Source organism: Nilaparvata lugens, chromosome 11 (assembly GCF_014356525.2).
Source record: "Nilaparvata lugens isolate BPH chromosome 11, ASM1435652v1, whole genome shotgun sequence".
Lineage (NCBI taxonomy): Eukaryota > Metazoa > Arthropoda > Insecta > Hemiptera > Delphacidae > Nilaparvata > Nilaparvata lugens.
The window spans coordinates 39,992,649-40,017,864 of NC_052514.1; the positions used below are offsets into that span (position 1 = coordinate 39,992,649).

The following is a 25,216-nucleotide window of genomic DNA, read 5'->3' on the forward strand; positions in this document are numbered from 1 at the left end:
CACATGAAATTGACGACGTCGTTTATTTCCGGACCATCACTAAGGCTCAACTCACACTTACGCGACTCAGGTCGAGGAGAGACTCGACTCTAGTCGAGAGCATCTGTTTCAAACTCAGACCAGTCGACTCTAGTCTCCGCGACTGTCACCATTTGAAAACACATGCTCTCGACTAGAGTCGAGTCTCTTCTCGACCTGAGACGCGTAAGTGTGAGTTGAGCCTTATATTTAAAATGTCGTTTAGGCGATTCAGAGAGTATTTCCGCAGATATTTTTGTCTGAAATCGCTATTTAAATCACAATGTAGAAAAATGTGCTCCAGCGTTTCGTCTGCTTCGAAGTCACCACACAGTAGACAAGGCACTTGAGGGTTGATTGTATACTTGACATCTTTCAAGTGGAGAACGATGGTTTCAGTATACATGGAAATCCTTATCTGGCTAAACAATCTAACTTTATGATGTGGTAAGTTAGATTTGAGATATGGAGCGATGTCGTAGGTTGTCAACTGATGGTTGGCCTCACGAAGAGGGGAATTGACTGCATCCAAATTATACAATTTCTGACGAGAAGACTTGAATATTTCTGCTGTATGAGCCTTTGCCACTAGCGCGTCTTGTTGTGCCCATTTGTCACCGTACAGCCCGGTCCAGTTTGCCATTAGTCTTTTGCTCGAGCAAAAGACGGATCGTTCGGTTCAAGCAAAAGACGGATGTAAAATTGCGTCCACACTCATCCGTCTTATGTCATCCGTTTTCCTATTTTTGTGCTCACAAGCTCAGTTCTTGATATGGTTCATTGAGTCTGAATTGTATACGGTTGACATATATCCGGTAGATAAGTAATAATTATATCGTATTTTTTCGCTGATTCAACTGGATAATGCTATATTTAACAACATAATGACAAAAATATTACTATTAACCGCTAAATGGCTTTGTTTACATGTCTTATCTCGAGACACAGTGATTGTAAATGGATTGAAATTTTGTAGATAGAATTCTTATCAACAATATAGTACATCTTTATATATATCATGACTAGCCGTCAGGCTCGCTTGGCTCGCCATATCCGTCTAGCCAGGGGGCTCCGCCCCCTGGACCCCCGACTGGATCGTCCAAGAATGAGATCAGCAGGCTCACTTCGCTCGCCTGCATTTTTCATTTGAGCATTTTTATCATATGTTAAGACAATCCAGTCAGGGAACCAGACTATACATCTGGCTAAACGGATATGGCGAGCGAAGCGAGCCTGATGGCTAGTAATATAATATTCCCAGGATTGAAGTAGCAGTGCCCAATCAAATTTTCCGCGATAAATGCATTTAAATCTTCAACTTGGTGCCAACCTAACAAAGTCAACTCAACTTAATGCCAACCTGACAAAATTATTAATTTAGTTGCCAGTTAACAATACTGTTTCGAAGAGGTACTCTATCTAGATTATAGTTCTATAGTAACATATGATATGGAAATTTCAATTATAATTAACGGGTTGGGAGAAGAAGAATATACATGCTAAAAGACGAACTTTAAACCCTTAAATACAACCCTTAGAGTTAAAATATTGCCAAAAGATTTCTTAGTGCGCCTCTAAAGGGCCAACTGAACATACCTACCAAATTTGAACGTTTTTGGTCCGGTAGATTTCTAGTTCTCCGAGTGAGTGAGTGAGTGAGTGAGTCAGTCAGTCAGTGAGTGAGTGCCATTTCGCTTTTATTTATATATAGATAGTAAATCATAGTATCAACATCAAATTCTGTGAGAATCAAGAAATAAAAAAAGGGTTAAATGACGTTATATAACGTCAAACAAATATACAAACAGGATCGGGGAGATGGTGTCGCCCTGCATCACTCCTTGTGTTATTGGAACCTCCTCTGTATAGCCACTAGCAGCACTTATTCTCACAGTAGCCTTGCGATAGAAGTCCTGAATAACTGCAATCCATTTCCTGCTTATACCATATCTGTATAGTTTTTCCCACATCAATGAGTGGTGTATGGAGTCGAAAGCTCGCTGGAAATCTACAAACGTTGCATACACTTTCCTCCCCTGTTTCACAATATTAGATCATACATGTTTATATGGGAGTGGTGTGGAAATCTTGTTTATAAATATTGAGATAATGTTACACTTGTGGTACAGTGTTGAGTGTTCAAGTCAGATTTGTTTTTTCTTTTCCTATGACTGTATTCGGTTGGTTCAGTTGTTGGTTGTATTGTAACTTTTATTGTATTGTTACTTCTGCCAGTGTTATGATTTTGTTACTTCTATTGTATTGTTTGTATTGTGACTTTTGCCTATAACTGCATTATGTTTATTGACAATAAAATGAATCTTATCTTATCTTAAGTGGCGAAAAGTCAGTGCCACGCCACCGCCACGTCACTTCAATATGAATTGGGCATTTGAATAAAAAATTAGATCATCAATCTTTAGGCTAGATAGCTGTAGTATTAACAAACAAAAACAAATTCGATTTTGAATGTGTGTACAGTAAATTGGAAAAGAAGCAAATTTGGGCAGAAGCCTATTGGGCTTTTCTCAAGTGTCATCGTACATACGGTAATTGAGTGAATAGAGAATATTCCCATTATTTGGGGTCGGCTCTCCTAACACGCAGTCGCCAGTTCGCACGATCCTGGGTTGTTTCGTCCGTAATATTTAATTCAACTTCACATACACAATAAAAATAACTTGTCATACCTGAAGTTTCTCAAGGGTGATGTCACACCATGCCGAACATGACACAATAATTGAACAAAAAATGCAATGCTTGTATAGAAGATGTGGGAATGCGTCTGATGTGACATGGTCCCACCTACCTCCATGTAAGTCTTCTCACTGAGTCGGCCATTTTGTTAGTTCGTATCCGGCTTGGAGTCACATCACCCTAAACGGGTACAAGACCAAAGTATGAAATAATGATTACTCACCCCCGGCCAAACGTGTTGTATTTCAGTACGCACAGCCCCTGCTTCGGGTTGATTGTTACCATACCAAAATTGGCGGCTTCTGTATATTTCACCACAATTCGGGCATTCGATCACAGATCTGAAACAAATATTTTCCACTTAAAAAAGCATCTCATCATTATCAACATTTTCCTCATAAAATATAGTTTAGATTTGCCCAAACACTATGCAAACCATTAGAATGGAGGAGTACTCTATTGTTAGATTGTGGCAAAGAGAATAAGCATGAATGAACGAATGGATGAATGAACATACCCGGACCATGCATACTTTGCCAGGCCGAACCAGGACGAGTCGCTCGCCGAGGTGTAGCGAGCAGTGACGATCTCCTCCTTGCCATTCTGGTAGCACGCCTTGCACACATACACACAGTTGTCGTACTGGTGCTGGTATCTAAAAAACAAATTAGAACAAAAAATGAATAAAATAAAAGAATACTAAATTAGACATATTTATTGAGAAAGATTTACAGATTTACGGACCAGTCTGTAACAATGGGGAATGGAGAATAAGGAAAAATCAAGAGTTACGTGACCTATACCAAAAAACAGAAATTGTTAACGAAATAAAATACAGGCGACTGAGTTGGTTAGGTCACGTAGAAAGGATGAGTGACTCAAGAGCAGTAAAGAAGGTCTTCAGAGAAAATCCAGGAGGAAGGAGACTACGAGGACGCCCACGAAAACGCTGGCTAGAAGATGTGGAACAAGATTTGAGGAGGCTGGGTGTCCGAGGTTGGAGAAGAAGAACTGGCGACAGAGAGGAATGGAGAGGCATCATAGAGGAGGTCAAGGCCCTAAACGGGCTGTAGCACCACGGAGTAAGTAAGTAAGTAATTAGACATATTTCCAAATATTTAGGAAGAAAGTTTGAAAACTAGACGGCAGGTATGCCATGAAGAACACTAAAAAGTAATATAATATAATAGATTAGTAGTTATGTGAACAGTAGACCTCACGCTCAGTAAGTTATATTGACCTGTTGTTATGTTTTCTCAAAAATTAATAAATAATTTATCACTTTAAAATGTCTAGAAAAAATTCTAAACCAACATAGAGCTTTCTGTCCTATCGTACCGTGACGTGTCGTCCCGGAATGTGAGTGTGAGCGCTGTTATCAGGTCTGGCTGCAACTGTCTACAACGTTGATGGAAAGATACTTTTTCAAGATGATCGATGTTTTTGAACGGGTAGTATTATAGTCAACTGTCTACTAACGTTAATGAAAAGGTACATTTTCAAGATGTTCGATGTTTTTGAACGGGTAGTATTATAGTCTACTAGACAGCTGATATATGATGAATTATTCTAAAGTCTGATTTTTACGGTAATATTGGCGTTCAAAGGAGACTCCTTTTCCTTTTATATTATCCTTAAAATGAAAAATTTCCAAAAACCTTGTATATACGTCGACGCGCAATTTAAAAAGGAACATACCTGCCAAATTTCATGAAAATCTATTACCGCGTTTCGCCGTAAATGCGCAACATATAAACATTAAGAGAAATGCCAAACCATCGACTTGAATCTTAGACCTCATTTCGCTCGGTCAATAAATTTATTCAACAGAGCATACAAGTACAGTTGAATGCCGTAAAACAATATAAAAAATCTGGTGATGTACACTCACACAACTTTCCTTGCTCATTGAACTGTAACATTAAACGAGAATATTTTAGAGAATAAACAAGAATTCAGTCGATTGGTACCCGAGTTTTTAAGATTGGACCAATATTACGGTAACTGAGATATGGCAGAGCCTTAGTGATAGGTGACCACTGAAAGTTTGTTGCAGTGCAAATCAAGGCAGGCTAATAGAGTCGCCTCAATGATGCAACAATCCAACAATCTCTATTTGCATTGCATGTTAATAGTAAGCGATTTTAGGTCATTTCAAACAATAAAATAAAGTTACTTGACCCTCTAAAGGTGGGTCACCAACCATTGAAGCTGCCATATCTCAGTTAATATTGATCCAATCTCAAATCTGGTACAAATCGATAGGCAATCAAATTTACTAAAAAAAGTTATTCTTGTAAAGCTTTTGTAAAACCATAGAGAAACAATAGCATAAGTAGATCTCCCATGGTATAGGGCGTTTATGTCGCAACTTTTACTGTTATCTCAAGCCGATAGTTCTGGTTTCTTTCCCGTGAAGCTTTATGACGCTGGTAGTCTCTCATATTGTGCTGTTCATACACTCTTACCCGGTCAAAACAGTAAATATAGACAATAATCGACAGTAATCGGCTTGAGATAACAGTAAAAGCTGCGACATAATCGCCCTATACCATGGGATTTCTACTTACGCTATTGTTTCTCTATGGTAAAACCAACGGTTTCTGAGTTATTTAAGAAACAACATTTTAAATAGCCGCCATTTTGTTTTATGAATTTTCAAATAATAACATAATTTTTTGTAGCTTTGTCTAGTTGTTATAAATGATTGTGCAAAGTTTCAATTTTGTATGTTTAATCATTATTTATAAAAAATATACAAGTGAAAAAAAAACAAAATGGCCGCTGTGTGAGTAGCTGAAGACTTCCGGACAATTTAAATATGATATTTAGATATGTTTTTTACCCAGGAACAATGCCCTAGACGCCTAGAGTATTGGTAGGGAGTTCGTTAACACCCTGTATACTGGTTTATAGACTTATATGCAATAGCTTACAAAGTACAGCACCGATGAGAAATGAATCGACAACAGTCTCACTTTTGAACCAAACTTCCATTAATTGCAAACCAATCAATCTCTCATCAAATTCTTTATTCAAAAAAATAATTAAACAATCAAATACAATATTGTTTCCTAATTTCTAATATGTGTTCCCTATAGGCTACCCTGTGTGGGGACACTTGAATATATAATAAAATATTTATATACAAATTTAAATATTATATCATGAAGAACAAATAATTGAATATGGTATTATATTGAAATAAATCAATATGTCAATATTTATAATCATTCTTGCACACATTCATACGCACTCACATTCACATATGCGCACACATTCATACGCACACACATTCACACATGCGCACACATTCATACGCACACACATTCACACATGCGCACAAACACACACACACCACACACACACACACACACACACACACACCACACACACACACACCACACACACACACACACACACACACACTTACATAAAACTTAAAACTATGTACGGAGTAGTTGCTGTTTTTTTTCATATTTAGTTCAATTTTATTCATAGTTAACGTTTCGTTTTTTTTCAAAGTGCTGATGTAATTAGACCATAAATGAATGCGTTTTGAAGAAAGAGACAGTGATTGAAATTTGATACTGTCTTACTGTTTACGCATACCGGACGGGATTTGTGAGTTCAATGATCTTTGATTGTTGCAGTGTTCATGTCGTGTAATGTGTAAATTATACTAAATTTAGACCTATATTAATTTAGTAAAAAATCATTCGGGTTGTCTAGTTGTAAAATGAATTTCTTGATTTCTTTTCTAAATAACTGATGTGACGTTATTTTCCTTGTTGTTACTGGAAGTGAATTGAATATTTTTATAGCTATGTATTTGAAGTGTCGTCTGGAATGTTCTAATATTGGTTTTGGGAGGTTAATGTCATGTGAATTCCTGAGGTTTATTCTTTCTCTCATCTGTTGAATATCGAAATTATTTTCAGCTAAATCCAGCAATGCTTTGAATAGAAAAGAATGTCTCACTGATAATATTGATAGTTCTCTGAAGAGCATCATTGAACTATATTGTTTAGGTTTATTACAAATTATTTTTATATATGTTTCTGACCAGTAATCACAGGTTTAATATGAACATTGTATGCACTCCCATAGCATATTATTCCATAATTTATTCTAGAACCAATAATTGCATGGTATAATTGTAACAATACTTCTTTTGGACATAACTGTCTGAGGTAATAGAACTTCCTTATGTATACAAATAACTCATTTTTTATCTTCTGTACATGATCTGACCAAGTGAGCCTACTATCCAATATGAGGCCCAGATACTTAACTGTACGTGCTTGTTTTATTGTTTCACAGTTAAACAATATATTATTCACCTGTTGCGCACAATCTAATTTATGGAAGTAAATACTAGTTAACTCCTGATCCGTGTTTTGAAGATTAAATTGTATTATATTAGATTTGTCTGTGTTGATAGTTAATTTATTTTCGCAAAACCACCACCTAAGGAGCTTAAGATCCATTTCTAATTTATTTTTAAGTTCTTGATTTGTTTTGGCCGAATGAAATATAACTGTATCGTCTGCAAAAGATGTAATCTTTCCCTGTAAGTCACCATCCGTCAAATCGTTAATAAAGACCAGGAATAAAGTACTTGATAACACTGATCCTTGAGGAATACCTATGGTAATGTCCCCGGGTTCACTCAACGTCCTGTCATCATGTCCATGAGGTTCGAAATTGATTATAGTTTAAAAATGTGATTGCTTGCAAAACTCACCGGCACTTTTTCGAACTGGAATGCGGCGTGCCGTCTGCCGTATGACCCATGCTACGCTGACAACGGCCCTCACACGACAGACACACACTGCCACACGTGAAGTACTGGTCAAGGCACAGTGCCTCCGTCTGCGTGCTTATGGCCCCACTAAATTTGTCGTTCAATGCCTGCAAAACAAGAAACAAAGCTTAGTTTCAAACACGGTCACAATCATCAAGATGCTAAACTGAAATACAGAGCTCATATGAACGCACTTTCATGGTGAAATTACTTAGCGGCGTCTAGATATGCTATGAATGGGAGCATATATAGGCTATAATGAAGATGAATTTATTTATTTTATTTATTTATTTATTAGAACAGTCACAAACACGATATTTGGAAAGAGAAACAGGCAATTGCCCAACTGTTCGAAGCTGAAAGCTGTTCAATCTTTGCTTAACAACTTTATATTGTGGTAGGTACTGATTCAATCATTATAATCAATATATCGTATTGCGAGTCTACACATGAGACTACCCATTTACCGCTTGTGGCCTTTCTCCGTTACTGTCCCTAACAATTATATAGCGTGTCCTCAGATGTGATGATAGATGACGCCTAAGTCCTCCCATTCTATATTAGCCCAGCCTATACTTATTGTTATTCTAAACAATTAATCGCTCATTGGACTGCTATGCCCCAAAATCGCTCATTGGAAGTAACCCTGCCAAGCATATCATACTGGAATGCGAGAGACAAGGATAAAGGTTCTGTTTGGCTGCAAGTGTAACCGGTGGAGGTATTTTTAACCCTACACCACACCTGACATCATTTCTGTAACCGGTGACATATTTGTCTCCATTTAGTTTAATCTTCCAAAATATGAAATATATAAGAATACATGTGGTTCGATAGTCATTCTTGCAGACTATACCACCGCTGGCCACCAATGTAAACGGAGGGGGGTTGTTTCTTCTCTTCTATAATATCTACCAAAACTATGCTATCAAATCTCTATTTGAATCCTTGGTTGGTTGGGAGCTTTTAGTGGATTCGTTCATTCAAATACACAGATTATTATCATTAACTAATTGTCACCTATTCTAGCAGCTAGCAACTACGAGTCAGGAACTTCAATGAAAAATACTAATAAAATTTAACTTCAGGTTTATTGAACTCTAAGTAAATAGAACGAATTAATAAAAGTCAAGTAACATGTCAAATTTTCAAACAGAACAAAGTGATTCAGCAATTGATTCACAAAAAATATATTCAATACCAATCTACACATTTTGGGAACCTGCTAACTTGCTGCATTTAAATTTGGGCCTCGGTCATTCTATGAAACTAAATTTTGAGCTTAATAAGAAAAACAACAAAAGTTCAGCACTCACCATTTTAACAATATTCAAACTTAGACTCTTCAGAAACACTCACATACGCTTTAATAAAACTCACTATACTTGAACTCACACGCACAAATAATTTCCTGATTCTACTCCTACTAACTCTATAAAATTTGGTTCCCTATTCAACTAGATAAAAATTACTGATAACTGAAACATAACAATTTGTACCTCTGAATGGGAAATGGGCTCAATCAGAGGACCGAGGCTCGCACACCGTTACATGTTTTTCCAGTTACGTCTCAATTCCCACTGTGGCCTTTTCACTGAAAATTATTCCCCCTCCACGAGCGTTGAGCATAACTTCCAGTGGAAAAGCCAAAGCTGCAAAAAGGTCAATGCTCGTACAATTTTCAAATACAGTGGCTTTTTCGACATGAAATTGAAACTGCACTTGGAAAATGCACGAAAATTGCTTTAATTTTGACAACTAAGCAACAAGTTAGCAAATTCAAACAAGACAGAGTCAATTCTCACACTAAAAACGCAGGGTTCAACAAACAGTAAAATCAAAGTTCATTTCAGTTCAAAAACCTGAAAAATAATATAAGATACACACAAACAACTACAATAATACCCACTCAATATTCACACTATTACACAAGCAACCAGAAGATGAATGGGATGTTAGTATAGGGAAAAAACTCCTGGATCTTGTAAAGGACACAGGTATTGGTTTGCTCAACTAACGTAATTGGAACACACAATAAGCTACGGTTGACGTGTGAGGCTCTTTGAAACTTTGGATCCTTGAATCCGACCCTTCAAAAACATAACATAACTTACAATAATAGCCTAGTAGTTCTGTGAATAGTAGGCCTCGCACAGTTATATCATAGAGAGAAAATAGCATAAGAAGATATTCAAAGACAGAAAATCGGCTTGAAAATATTGGAACACAAACAACCAATACCATGGGATATCTTCTTATGCTAACTTTTATCTGTGATTTTCCATGTGCAGTAATGCTGTAGTGAATATCTTTCATCTTATTTGCATGCTCAATTTGATTGTAAATAGAAGTGGAGCCTGTAGACTGATTTGGGCGTAGTGCCTCAAGTCTTCCTTGTAATGAATAACTAATGAGTAACTAATAAATAATTGTAATGAGTAACTAATAAATAAATATGAATAAATAAATGAATAAATAGTAACTTCAATTCGACGGAAATATTTGAGCGTGGCATGGACAAAAATATCCTTAGAAGAAGCACTTGAAAGAGTCAAAAGTACAAATGAAGGAGTTAAGATTGGAGTAAATATAAATATCCTGGCTTTTGCAGACGACATTGTGAAAGAAGAAGACTTTGTATACCTGATACAATCAAATATTTTGATTGAAGAAACTGAATATGTAGGACTAAAAATAAATGAAAATAAAACCAAGCTCATGCAGATAAGTAGAGTTCAAAATATAAACGGACACAATGAACAATCTCTGAAAGTAAGAGACTATAATTTTAAAAAGACAGAAACTTTCACGTACTTGGGAGAGACACTCACGCACAACAACTCAGAAGAACTGGAAGTGACCAACAGAATAAGATCGGCGAATAAAAGCTTTTACGCATGCAATAAACTGCTTAGCTCAAGACTCCTCTCACATACATCAAAACTAAGACTACACAAAACTATCACAAGACTTCAGAAACATGGATACTGAATAGAAAAGAAGAAAAAAAGACCATTGTTTTTGAAAACAACATTCGAAAAATTTTTGGTCCAACACTAGAGAACGGAGTATGGAGAATCAAGCACAACTATAAAATACGCCATATATTCAATGAAGCAGACATAGTGGGTGAGATTAAAAGCAGAAGGTTACGGAGGACGGGACACATTCTGAGGAAAGAAGAAAGCGCTCTGACAAGCAGTGTACTGAGCAATAATCCTATAGGAAGGAGACCAGCTGGAAGGCCAAAACCTAGATGGTGGGACCAGGTCCGGAAAGATATGAGGAGGATGGGCCTAAACCTAGCTCCGCAGTGCAGGCTGGATGCTTGTCTGACTCGGACTAGGCGCTGAGACAGCAAATAATAGCAGCGTTGGTGGGAATGCGAGCGGCCGCAGTAACGTCTTCCACCCAGCAATGGTCAGCGTAGTTCCGCCTAGCGGACAGACGAAAGATCAAACCAGTCGGTTATTTGATCCCTCCAGCCAGGCTCAGCCAAGCAGCCGAGACAATAGAACAATGGAGTGACGGTCTTATTCGCGTTCATCAGCAGTTTTCTTTCTCACGATTATTTTGATTTTTGTGCTACCTATAATCAATAATAACTCCAGTCACCAGTAAAAAGTTTCCAGAAACGTGGTGTACTACCATATTAATGACTTTTCATGATGATTTTTAATTATTTAAAAACATTGTTAGAATTCTGAGCCCACAGGCTAAACTTGGGGTCGCTGAGAACGAATCTTCTTCTTTTTATATTTTTCTACTTCTCTATAAATTCATAAATTATCAGATATTCATTCCTGCTCGCAGACGTAGAGTTTTGTACTCTCAGCAAGCAGTATTTTTCTATCCAAATTCACAAATTAGTCCTGGTTTAGCATGTTCGAATTCTTGTTTGATGTTATTGTTATTTGTTTAATAAATTAGACTTTTATGTAATTTATAAAATATTAACTTATTACTCTAATATTGTTAAGCTGTATTATTTTTTCTCATAATTTGTAAATATTGTGAATTGGATTGAATAAAATTTGAATTTGAAATTTGAATTTGAAAAATCTGCAATCAGAATTTCTCTGTCACGAAAAAACCCAGCTGTAGGTCTTCCGGCAACCGTTAACAGTCATCCTGCAATGCGGCCGAAATACCTCCAAGTGAGACACCCATCTCGAATGACAACAACGCCAAGCTGTGAGAAACCATCCTGCACTGCGGCGCTAGGTTAAAAGAGGAGGACGCGGGTGACCGGAGGCTTAGTTGATGAGGCCAAGTACCGACTGTGGTACGAGTGGCCACCGCAGTAAGTAAGTGTAGACAAAATAAACTTCAATTTGACGGAATACCTTGAACGTGGCAAAGACAAAAGTAAACTTCAATTCGACGGAATACCTTGAGCAAAACCGTAATACCATAGACAAACGTGGGCTCCATTGTAATAGAATAACTTGAATTGAAGAGAATACCTTGAGCGTGGCATAGACGAAAGTGGGCTCCCTGGCCGACCGCACAGTGGTGTTATCCAACTGGCCGTTGACCGCCGCATGGAACTCGTGGAAGCTAGTGGGCGGCACTTCCGTACGCACACCCACGTAACGCACCGAGCTGAATGCATCCATTTCCAGCTGCAACTGCGCAAACCGACTGCGCACTATGTCTTCGGGACTCTCGTTCGCCGCTACAAACAAACAAACATCAATTTGTCAAAGGCAATAGAAAACATCTGATTTTAATTTGATGCTGGCTTTATTCAGAGTCCCGGGTTCAAATCAAGGTCCGGGCAAGATGTTTGTCAGAATTGTCAGGTCGCACCTGATCAATTTCAGGGCCTCTGACATGACCTAACGACTGTTACTAGCCAACCGGGACCGATGGGATTTAACGTGTCCATCCGAAACAAGGAATGTCCACTACCTCCTTAAACAAAGTCATAGTGCAATCTGGTGACGTCAGCACAGGTAGGGCTCCTACACCAATGAAAATTTGTTGATTTTAGCTGATCTATATCAGCTAGTGTTTTTATTGGTGTAGGAGCCCTACCTGTGCTGACGTCACTAGAATTAACTATGGCTTTGTTTAAGGAGGTAGTGGCCATTCCCGTGTTTCGGATGGACACGTTAAATCCCGTCGGTCCCGGTTGGCTAAAACAGTCGTAGGTCATGTCAGAGGCCCTGAAATTGATCAGGTGCAACCTGAATACTCTGACATCAGACCTGAGCCAGCCAGGCCACTCCATACTACCAATTGATTTGATGGAAACTTCAATCAAACTGGTTTATTTACACAATACTTTCATCACATTTTGGTTCAGTCTTTTTTTTCAAGTTTTCTTGAATTCAAGGAAACTTGAGAAAACTCCACTTTACATCAGTTTTTTAATTCAAAATATAATAGCTAGATAAATAGTTTTTATGTAGTTTTTTTTAGAAAACAATAACTTTCATCACATTTTGATTCAGTTTGATTTTTTTCAATTGGATTGTTTCAAGTTTTCTTGAATTGAAGGAAACTTGAGAAATGTAAACTCCACTTTATATCAGCCTTTGAATTCAAATATAAATAGTTTGACGTTTTGAATAATAATAATTGCCTTTCCTTTTTCCTTCTTCCTTCGTCCTGGTACCCCCAGAAGAAGGGAGTTTATTATAGGAAATATAACAAACAAAAATGAAAAATACACTTATAAAAAGAAATCTTACAAACAAAAAAAAGAAGAATAATACCCAAAGCAAGAATGAAAAATGATAACAAAATTCCTTTTCAGTGGAAAATTTCAAAATTTATAAACCAGACAAAATATAAATTCTCCAAAACCTTCTAAAGAAGGTTTGACTGGAGGAGTCAAGTTTCAGATTATTAAAAAAAACATAGAAATAGTACATTGATATAACCAATCAGTGATCTCAAAATAATAATTTTTAATTCAAATCATATCAAAAGAAAAATAGTAATAATAATAATACTGAGGATGATGCCCACATAAGCTCTTAGGCTTGTGCGTGGGTAATGAGTGAGAGGGATGATGATGAGAGATGACGACTACTTTTTAGATAGTCGGGACCAACGGCTAACGTCTACTCCGAAAGACGGGGTGGCCGTATCCGTGTGATTGTGCTGTGATCAAAAACTTTTGGCCCCGGTCGAGATTCGAACTCGGGTTCTCTTGATTATTAGACCGGCGAGCCACCCAAAGGAGTTGAGAGGTCTGGTGATCTGAAAATAGCAATGACATACCGTAATTTGACAATTTATTTCCAAATTTTTACTCACACGAATGCAGTGTCCTAGTATTATGTGTTTCGTGAAACAGTATGACAGCTGGACCGAGGGCCGAAAGGGGCCTGCCCCCCTCAAGCCCACCCCCTGCTCCACCACCCACAGCGGCCAGCGCCCCCTGGAAGTGCTGAGTGTAAGCTCTAGACGCCCAGCCCAAAAATTTGAATATGTCGTTGTGTAGACGTTCAGCGCGGGTACGATACACCACTATGTCTGACACTGCTAGGACCTGGAAAAAATATAAGTTATTTGATTAAGAAAACTATAAATGAATAAAATTTATGTATTGTAAAACTGATAAATAAATATTGCATAATGATATATATATATATATATTTTTTTAGTTGAACTGAATGAGAGTGATAGTAATTGACCGAACGTAGTGAGGTCTATGCTTTAACTCGGATTTTCTTTTGTCTGTCTGTATGTAACGCGATTACAGCCAAACACGTTGATAGAATTCGATGAGATTTGGCAGGAATAATCCTTTTTCAACTGCGCGTCGATGTATACACAAGGTTTTATTTTATAAATTTAGCATTTTAAGGATAATATGAAAAGAAAAGAAACTCCTCCATACTCTGATATCACTATATATATATCATCTACTTTGAAGATAGGATCAATCAGACTATAGAATTATTCATAATCAATCAGCTGACAAGTGGATTATTCATTGCATGCATTACACAGATGTCTGGCAATGTCTATTTCTATAAGGTAGGGTTTCAATATTTTTTATGATGCGTGCCCATCAGTATCAATATTCTCACATTTGAAAAACAAATTTAATAGGTGATTGAAAATGAAATAAAAAATGATTAAATGAACTGCTGAAGAAATTATAATATTATCGATTGAAAAATATTTTTATCAGATGGAAAGATTATCACGGAACTGGATAAATTATAATAAGGGATAACAATTCAAACGTGAACTGAGTTTATTAACATAAGTGAGTTTTTGATCTTGGAGAAAACAAATAACAGTTTTTAAGAGTAAATTATGATTCAACTGAATCAACTAGAACAGGTGACATCAGATACTTGTGGATGAGAAAACTGTGTGAGGTCTACTGTTCACAGAACTACTAGTATGATATGAGATGTTAAATCATCACAAATTCACAATAATTAATAAGGGACAGACCATATTAAGCGATTTTTCAAGCGTTTTTTCAATCAGCCAATCGGAGAGCTTCTTCCTGTCCTGCCGCCTCTCAAAACACCGTCTGAAAACGCCTAATATGGTCCAGCCTTAAAAGTCATACATTAAGCAAGAAGATTAAAGAAAAATGTAGTAATTGGAATTGATGTAAAAATTATGATAATTAGGCCAATTCTTGGATCATATATTACGTGAATAATAGCATGATTCAGTGAGACATATAACTCAAAGAACTGTAAAAAGCTTACAAAATTACAGAATTTCCAATAAGATCTTGGATGATACCCAATTCAGCTCATGCTTGTACATGGGTACTTGAATCGAATGATCAAACAGCCATTCACTTGATGGATTCGAACCCAAGACAAGGCGAAGTAATAGCAAACTAAAGTTGCGATGTTTCAGAACACTATACCAAGCTGGCAAATGACTTGGAAAGTATGCAAATGAATAAAAAATTAGAAATCAAGTAATTTCAAATCAACTTAATAAGTTTTCTTTATATTATAAAATGTTCATGTTGACATTAACAAAAGTTTTCAGACAGCCGTTTTCGAGAAAATCGCGAAAACCCTTGTTTTTGACAACAATTTCTCCGCCATCTTGAATTGCATTTGATCAAAATTGTTCGTGTCGGATCCTTATAGGGGAAGGACCTTAAGTTCCAAATTTCAAGTCATTCCGTTAATTGGGAGATGAGATATCGTGTACACAACACACACACACACACACACACACACACACACACACACACAACACACACACACACACACACAGACCAATACCCAAAACCACTTTTTTGGACTCAGGGGACCTTGAAACGTATAGAAATTGGGGTACCTTATTTTTTTTCGGAAAGCAATACTTTCCTTACCTATGGTAATAGGGCAAGGAAAGTAAAAATGATAAGTTAACAACATTACATTCAACAATAAGTTGAGAAGTTGTGTTTATTCAACAAATAAACATAAAATACAGCAATCAAAATACTGTATTCACTTCAAAGTTGAAACTGTCATCATTCCTTATACTATAATATCAATGCTTCCCATTCAGTCAACGCTGCCAGTTAGAAGTGAATCTCACTGCAATTTATTTGCCAACTGATAACCCAAATAACCTACAAAACACAGCAATGATGACGTCACAGTATGCTTCTAGAAATGCGCGGAAATTGTACGAAATAAAGCTAATCTAATCGAAAACTCTTATCTGCTTTAGCTAGAGAGCTAGACCATGAAAAGTGGATTATCATCATCTCCATATCAATCAATGCTAAATTAAGTGAACTGCATAAATGCAACTGATCCCACGCGATGGAGCTGTCAAAAGTTTATGAATTATGTGGTCCGGTCATTGTCCGTAATTGAACTTCAATTAAATTTTAATTGCTGATTAGACGGAACGTTAGGTTACATAATTAAGGGGCCAATTCATATGATGTGCATAAATTCATTTATATCAATATTCAATTTGTTATATAGAACACTTTTATTTAAATTAAAATAGCATCAAGATACCCTTTTAATATTTTATTAAAAATAAATATATATCTATATAATAAGAGATAGTAGGGTTGTGTTTGTTCGCATCAAGACATGCCAACTTGTGGATTGCATACCGGAAAAACGGGAATGATTTAGATCTTCAAATTTTGCACATAGATTCTAAAAATATCAATCTCGTGCACCTCGAAACCTGAATTTCAATTTTGCTTCTAGATTTTTCAGAATTAATGTTGAAATGGGACATGAATACATAACTATGTTAATGTAGAACTATAATCTAGAGCAAGGTACCTAGAATACGTATTCTAGGTACATTGATCTAGAGATACTACCTCTTCGAAACAGATGGTAAAAATTGCTAACTAAATTAATAGCCAGTCCAATTTTGTCAGGTTGACATCAAGTTGAGGAAGGTTGCTGAACAAGATTTGAGTTATGTCACTTTATTATGTTAGTATCAAGTTGAAGAATTTGTCTATACTATAACAAAGGAAAGAACTGGCTTATACACGTACGGGATATGAAAATTATGTTTGACGCATCATCACGTCTAAACTACTGGACTGAAATCAACTTTGAATTTTGCATACAGTTTCTTAATTAACTGAGGATGGTTCTATGCCATCTATGCCAACTTCAAACTCTTCAATATTCCACTCAGTCAAGTTTTCAGTTTGTCAAGTTTCAAAATGGACCCTTGCGGGGCACGGGTTACCTGCTAGTAACTATATAAATTGAATGTAATCATTCTCTGTTGTATATCCATACTTTTTCACTGTTAAAATTCAAGTAATCATTCTATTATATTCGGTTTTTAATCAAATCGAATTGAAAATTTCTAGTTTATTTATTTCTGGACTGAAAAGTGGACTCGAGTCAAATTCAAGTGGATAGCATAACCTATAATTGTTATTCATTCATAACTCTACCTTCATTGTATTATCATTCCTCCCATCATCATCACCTAGGCTTAAAATACTTCTAGAAAGTCGCCTTTGTAAAAAAAAAATGATATACAAGTTATATGTAAAATAATAATATATAAATAAATGTATATATTTATGTTCAATAAAATATAATGAGGGTACCTTGATGTTATTTTTATGTCAATTTATTTCATTCATTTTATTTAATGACAAAAATACGTGGTGGATGAAAAAGAGTAAGAGTAAGAGTAAGGCACTTACTCTTAACACAATTTTGAACAATATAGTCCAAATTTTCAGGTTTTGTCCGTATTTCTGTTTATGCCAAAGGTTTTTTCATTCCATGAATATTTATTCCGGAAGGAATAAATCATCAATTTTTAATTTTGAAGGTATAAATGTATTGGGCTTTATATGAATGCATGCATAAAAATGTATCTATTTATAAAAAGAAATAAGAGACTTAACAATTCAAAAACAAATGAAAAAGTACAATAAGCATAAATATGTGACACGCACATTATGTAATAAATCTAGTAGATTTTAGTTTAATTGTTTGGAAATTGAGTCTAAAATGCCGGTAAAAGATTAGTCTGTAGTATTTGAAATTAGTGACCTAATTTAATAGCTTATATAGCCAAGTTATCTAGATTATTCATATCATGGAAAAACTTGAAATAAGAACCTTAACCTTGTCAGTATCTACAACAGTATTGAATTTACTGAATAATTTTCTACAAAACGTTTTTAGTACTAGGCTAAATACTATAACAGCAATGTCGGTTAAAAATTAGCGTTCACTAGTTGTCATTCATGACCTATTTTTAACAGCTTCTATTGCAATTTTATAATGTAACATTCAACGGTAAAATTTGAAAGTAAAACCAAGACCTAGTCAATATTTCTCATGTTCCAATTTTCAATAAAACGCTTTCAATACTGAATAGTCAGTTAATATCCATAACAATATTCCTCATGTTTCAATATTGAATAAAACGCTTTCAATACTGAATAGTCAATATCCATTACAATATTCCTCATGTTCCAATTTTCAATAAAACGCTTTCAATACTGAATAGTCAGTTAATATCCATAACAATATTCCTCATGTTTCAATATTGAATAAAACGCTTTCAATACTGAATAGTCAATATCCATTACAATATTCCTCATGTTCCAATTTTCAATAAAACGCTTTCAATACTGAACAGTCAGTCAATATCCATAACAATATTCCTAATACTTCAATTTTCAATAAAACGCTGCGAATACTGAATAGTATTCGTCTAGCATCAATGCAAACGACTAGAAAATAATGTAAATTCAATCGAGAATAAATAATAATTCCACCACTGCAAACAATAGTAGAGAACTGATAACAATTGTTATTCAGATAAGAGTTGCATAATAAACAGTCCGATGTTTTCATTTTTTTTCCCGAGCAAAAAATGTAAAGCTTTCTATCAAGCCACGACTACAGCTAGATTCGCTTTAAACTGTCAGCATTCTTCATAAATGGGCAAGTAATGCTACCCATTCATCTAATACTGACAGTTTAAAGAAAATCTCTCTGTATGCTACGCCACTGAATGTGGCAAGTATCCAATGTTTTTCAAAAAAATTTTGTAGTGACTATGACTTCATCTTCATTATGTTTTTGATTGATAATAAATATAATTAATGCATCACGTTGAATAAAGATTGATTATAACATAAGGATTAAGATAATAATTTATTCCAAAAAAACAACATTTTTTCATAAAGGTCAGTATTTTCATGATAAACAATCCATATCATCTTGAAACTTTTTATAAACCTGGAAATTCCTTGTTATTCTTATCAGTTCAAGTGTTTATGTTTCTGACGAATCAGAAAATGAATTGAAACTTTGAATAGAAAGCTTATGAAACCATCAACTATTATAGTTGATATCAACTATAATAGTGAGATATCTTCATTATCGGCTATCTACTATATTATGCCTACTCATATTTATTATGTGCCAAGCTTTATGGATAAGTGGGTCCACTATCTACTATTGTTGTGCCGTATTTTATTTGTTTTTCTCTGAAATATTCTATTCTATCTTCTCCGCGAACCCACCACATTCGCCGTTCCTCTATGTTTCAACCCTAAAGGTAACCGTCCTCTGGAACCATATTCAACCGATCCGTTCGGCCGTTGGATCGGACGAATCTGCCGGCCGAATATGGTCGTCCATTGGAACAGTTTACGTCAGTCTAGTTCAGTAGTTGGCTGGTTGCCAATTATTAAATTAACTATTATCATAGCCACCAAAATTTTTCATAAACAATGATTATATTAGATGGAAATTACTAAGATATTGCAATTATTCAAATGTTAATGAATTAATTATTTATTATTAAACGAAAATCAAAATCAAAGGCTGCAATTCACCCCGAAGACTTCTGCTACTGAAAATATTGACAACAGGGTAAACAGCTAGATGGAAATGATTGTATTGAGATTTTGAAAATTGAATAAACAAATATCCACTAAATTAGTTATTCGTTACAATAATCTTACCTTCAACAAATATTCACTAAATTAGTTATTCATTATTAAGCAATCTTTGTTCACAGATTCCTTTGAACATCTCAACGATGATATCTTTTGTCTCGCATATCCCACAATGGAACATACTCTTGGACCAAACTTATCAACTTTTCATTGCCTATAGTTACAATTTTATTAAACAGAATAACTTCAGACTGTGGACCAATTTTAGGTTAGGAACACTTTGTTGCCTCAGCTCGACTAGTTAGTTCAGCCGGATAGAGCCGGAAAATACCATTCAATTCGGAACGAGAAGTTCCGGAGACGGCCGTATGAACCTGTTGCAATGGACGAGCATCTATTGCTTTCTTTGTTGGGGGATCGTTCGGACAAGTTCGGGAGTTTTCGGCCGATGCTAGTTAGGACGAAATCGGTTCCAGTGGACGGCCCACCTAAGCCCTTCGCAACATCATCCATTTTACACAAACGTCAAATCTTGAATTCAAGAAAACTTGACTAATGTAAACATCCGCTCACCTTCAACAAGGTGAGAGTTAGGTAGAGAGTTAGTGGGGAGGATATTTTTAATATTCTTTCCGAAGAATGGACATTGATATGTCTAAAGCTCCGCCAATTTATGTAGATGCATAACAATATAATTATTATCTATAGTTATTATATTACAAATTGCTTTTTCATATCATATACAGTTCAATAATTATTTTCTTAGTCTATATATTATGTAAATTCATCTATAATTTTGCTGTGTTGTAAGCTATTGTATATAAGTGTATAAGCCAGTATATATTGTAATCTACATAAATAAAGTACTCAATCAATCAAAAACAAAAACCTGGTCCACTGGTTCTCCTACGAAGTGGACCCAGCAATCCTTCAGTATCGAGACAGATGACCTTCAAGAAAACTTGACATCCACTTACCTTCAACAACAACCTGGTCCGCTGATTCTCCTGGGAAGTGGACCCCAGCAGTCCCTCGGTGTCGAGACAGATGACCTTCATCCTGGGGTCATAGGCGGCCCACACACCCAGCGTGCACGAGGTCTGTTCACAGCTTGTCCTGAACACCTCCTCGCCCCGGAAGAAGGTCTGATTCAGCGTGAACGACTTGCCGTCTCCCGTGTTGCCGAATATCGAGACCACCTTGACGCGCGACCCCGGGTCACAGCCGAGCTTGGTCACAAATTCGGAGCCCGACGAGACCTGTCATGAAAAAAATAATTTTACTTCCTTTGGAATACACACAAGCAATAAAATTTAAGCTACATACTATTTAAAACACAATATAAAATTTACTGCAGATATCCTACACTATTAAACGAGCAATTTCTGTTTATATATTTAGATGTTTATATAGATGTATAGGCTATGTATGTGACCGGATCTCGAAAACGATTCTCACGAAATTAGGAAGAAAGTAGGTTTATGATATAAAAATTCGATTGCACTAGATTTCAACCCTGGGATAACTTGCTGAAGGACATTAAAAGGATAAATACGTTCTTGGAAAAACATCTGGAAATTTTTTCGTCTGTTGATGATGAAAGTGAGTGAGCGAGTGCATGTATGTGGAACTGAGACAAAATTATGACTCAGCTGTTGAACTTTTGTAATCATTCAATCAGTGCCGGTTGTACAAGAGCCGGTTAAATTTTAATCCTGATTAATTCCAGTAGAACCAATCTGATAAGCTCTCTTTTTGAAATGGTCTTCTCTGATTTGGATTAAAATTTAACATGCTTTTGTGAGAGAAATTTTTGCATTCCTCTGAAAATTAATCTCAATCCACTGTGATTAGATAGAACCTTTCTGTATGAACTATAAATATATTATAATTTCTTCTTTCGTAATAAATTGTATATGCTTTTGTACTCCAGAGCGGAGCTGCTCGGTGCCCCCATATTAAAGTAGTTACTTGTGAATACCATGACAAATAAATTCACTTTATGTGTAGTTGAGAAGTTGATATTGTGGTAATTATTCATATTAAATAAAAAGACTAAGAAATTGTCAAAAACCACAGATTTTATTTAAAGTTGGAAAGACCGGTTTCGGTTGTTACACCATTGTCAATCTCTGATAAACTCAGAGGATAATAAACTGTTTCTTAGTCTTTTCATTTATTACAAATAAATTATATTCTAAAAAAGTTATAACTATTAGTCTATATTTATACAAGTTAGTGAAATTTTTGTTTAATTTATGCTTCATGAATTCATTATTAACTAAGCTATAAGGACCGGTTTCTATCTACAGGTGTAATGCACCATTCAATGTATAGATATCAAAGAAACCGATTTGTAGGACACATATTAAATTTAATGAACTATCAGTTGGTATGATGGTCCATTACATTTAAAAAATGTTCTACAAACCGCGCATTAGGCTGCATTCGCACACAACAGTGACAGTAAAAATATAATTGCCATAAGCTCAAACGGTATTATTCATACTCACCTCACTCGACTGAGCTGAATGGGAATAGGTCAATTAGAACTTGTTGGTATTATACAGGGTGTGTTAATTAAGTTTCAAGACTGATTTTTTCCTGCGTAGCGGAGCCCTTCCAGACCGGTCTCTTCAGCCTTGCTTGGTTGGGAGAGTCTCAGGCAAGCGACCGAGCACTCGTCAGTTGCCGGCGAGACGCTGAAGTGACGCATCACGCGTCAAGTCAATGTGTGTGTTTTTTTTTCACGTCGAAAAGTCGCGACAGTGAAAATGCAGCGTTTGATCAAGCAGCGTTATTCGGTGAAGATCTGTGTCAAACTTGGCAAGAACGGCCAGGAAACGTTCCAGATGCTTTAGCAGGCTTACAAAGAAGACACAATGTCCCGGGCTATGGTTTTTGTGTGGCACAAGCGCTTCAAAGAGGGCCGCGATGACCGTTCTGGATGGCCTTCAACTTTGCGGAATCTGGCCAAAGTGCATGATCCATAAAGAGTTTGTTCCGGCTGGACAGACTGTCAATGGACAATATTAGGCGGGAGTGATCCGTCGTTTGACGGATCGAGTCCACCGCGTCCGTCCGGAGAAGAAAAATGATTGGGTGCTGCACCACGACAACGCTCCCGTGCACACCTGCCTGGCTGTCACCGAGCTTTTGGCCCGAAACAACGTGGCAACGCTGCCGCAGCCACCCTACAGCCCAGACGTCGCCCCAGCGACTTCTTTTTGTTCCCCCAGATGAAGAAGGACCTGAAAGGGAAGCGGTTTGGCACCGTCCAAGCGGTCGAAGCGGCTTCGACGAGGGTTTTAAACAACATTCCAGTTGAGGAGTTCCAGAAAGCCTTCGAACAGTGGAAAACTCGCTGGCAGCGGTGTGTCGACTCAGAAGGAGCCTGTTTTGAAGATTTTTAGCCCGCTGTACATGAATCTTCAATAAATTTATTTTCCTGAGATAACACACCCTGTATATTCACTGTCACTCTTGTGTTCGAATACAGCTCTAATAAAATGATTATTTAATTTTCCTACAGTTACGTTGAAAAGTGGCCATTGCTGCACTGATTACAGAACGCAAAGAATCACTTTTCCGCTCTAGTGCGGGAAAAATTTTTCTGCACTCCAGATTTGCAACATGGCAACGCAAAATACTTAGTAGGTTATATGGAGCAACAGTGCAGCAAAATCAAAATGAAGTTGGTAACAGTGACTGCTGTGGCTGCTATAGTGAGCAGAGGTGCAACGAAGCACAACGCGCTAATTATTAGTATTATATATTATAACCAAGGACAACATTTTTATTCAATTTGACAATAAATTAAGGTTTTTATCAATAATAAAATTACACAGAAAAACATTTGATGCATTTCAGGCAATTTTACCCATAATTACCCACTTTTCATATTCAATGGTAACTGTAGGAAAAACTTAATGTGAAATACGTGCGCAAAGTTCCTCTGCTGCACTCAACAAACCATTCCGCCCTCGCCTACGGCTCGGGCGTAAACGTTTCTTTCGGTGCAGCAAACTGTCACTTTGCGCACTAGTTGCACAAATAACTATTTTAATCCCAATAGTATACGAGTTATGTAAGTCTTTATCCTGTTCATAAGAATTATCGATAACAATAAACTCCTTGCACACAGGGACAATAGTGACATCCACTAGATGCTGCCTGTAGTAGTGGCAAAACACAGCACAAAATGGCATTATCAGCGTTCAAATTATTTTTCATATAGAAAATTGAAAGGATTTCAGTAGCTGCCACCTGCCACTAATTACCAGCTATAGTGGACGCTAATATTGTCCCTGTGTGTTAGAAGCATACTTTGCATTTGAGAGCATAATAGAAGTGACAGCACAAAATAATATTGCTGGATGCTAGAGTCCTAATTTTGAGTTTCAAGTCTCATAACATCATACTGTGCTTAATGTATGTCAAGAGGATACATAGTACACTGGCTTCCCACTGGTGACACTCTGGTGACATCCACTACAGTACCATAACAGCAGCGTCGTGAACTGTTGGATATCCCCAAGAGACGTCTCCACCGTTCACAGGCCAGTTATAGGATTTCTGCCCTGAAATACTTCAACAAGCTGCCTCCTGGTGTAAGGCAGAGTTGGTTGAGGCCGCCTTCAAGAGAACCGTTCGGAAGCTACTGTGTGACAAGGCATATTACAGTGAGCTTATGGGAGGAAAGGAAATTTGAATTTCTATTCAAAGTGGTAACTGGTTAGAATGGTTGTGTGTTGAATTACGTGTTTTGAGTTTTATGACACCATTGATACTATGGGTACGCGACTAGGTGCCACCCCGGATACTTGTCCCCTTTTAAAACCGGTTTTTAGTGGACAAGTAGACATGAGCCATACCCGTCTAGTTGTCTCCTTTCTGAGGAGGTGATAACTAGTCGGGGGGGGGGGGACACCCTGTCGCTAGGGTGCGAGGTTTCAAGTTGTCGTTTACGGTCATGACTAGTTGGCACCTCCGGTCCAGTAGGTGGTAAGTAGTCGGGGGGTCACCCTGTCGCTAGGGTGCGAGGTGTCAAGTTGTCGTTTACGGTCATGACTAGTTTGCACCTCCGGTCCAGTAGGTGGTAAGTAGTCGGGGGGTCACCCTGTCGCTAGGGTGCGAGGTGTCAAGTTGTCGTTTACGGTCATGACTAGTTTGCACCTCCGGTCCAGTAGGTGGTAAGTAGTCGGGGGGTCACCCTGTCGCGAGGGTGCGAGGTGTCAAGTTGTCGTTTACGGCCATGACTAGTTGGCACCTCCGGTCCAGTAGGTGTCAAGTAGTCGGGGTGACAACTTGACGGCAATGGCATATTTTTACGAGGG

The 25,216-nt window shown here is 36.9% G+C and overlaps 1 protein-coding gene across 1 annotated transcript in view; it reads right to left on the bottom strand.

Moving 5' to 3' along the window:
• Positions 1 to 25,216, bottom strand: part of LOC111043924 (zinc finger FYVE domain-containing protein 1) — a 39,767-nt gene that overhangs the window by 11,340 nt on the left and 3,211 nt on the right. Inside the window, exons 2-7 of the mRNA XM_039438429.1 lie at positions 20,858 to 21,139; positions 13,793 to 14,027; positions 11,989 to 12,200; positions 7,463 to 7,629; positions 3,233 to 3,370; positions 2,939 to 3,056 (exon numbers count right to left, since the gene is read on the bottom strand). Coding sequence (XP_039294363.1) covers positions 2,939 to 3,056; positions 3,233 to 3,370; positions 7,463 to 7,629; positions 11,989 to 12,200; positions 13,793 to 14,027; positions 20,858 to 21,139 — 1,152 coding nt within the window. The remainder of the gene's footprint in view (positions 1 to 2,938; positions 3,057 to 3,232; positions 3,371 to 7,462; positions 7,630 to 11,988; positions 12,201 to 13,792; positions 14,028 to 20,857; positions 21,140 to 25,216) is intronic.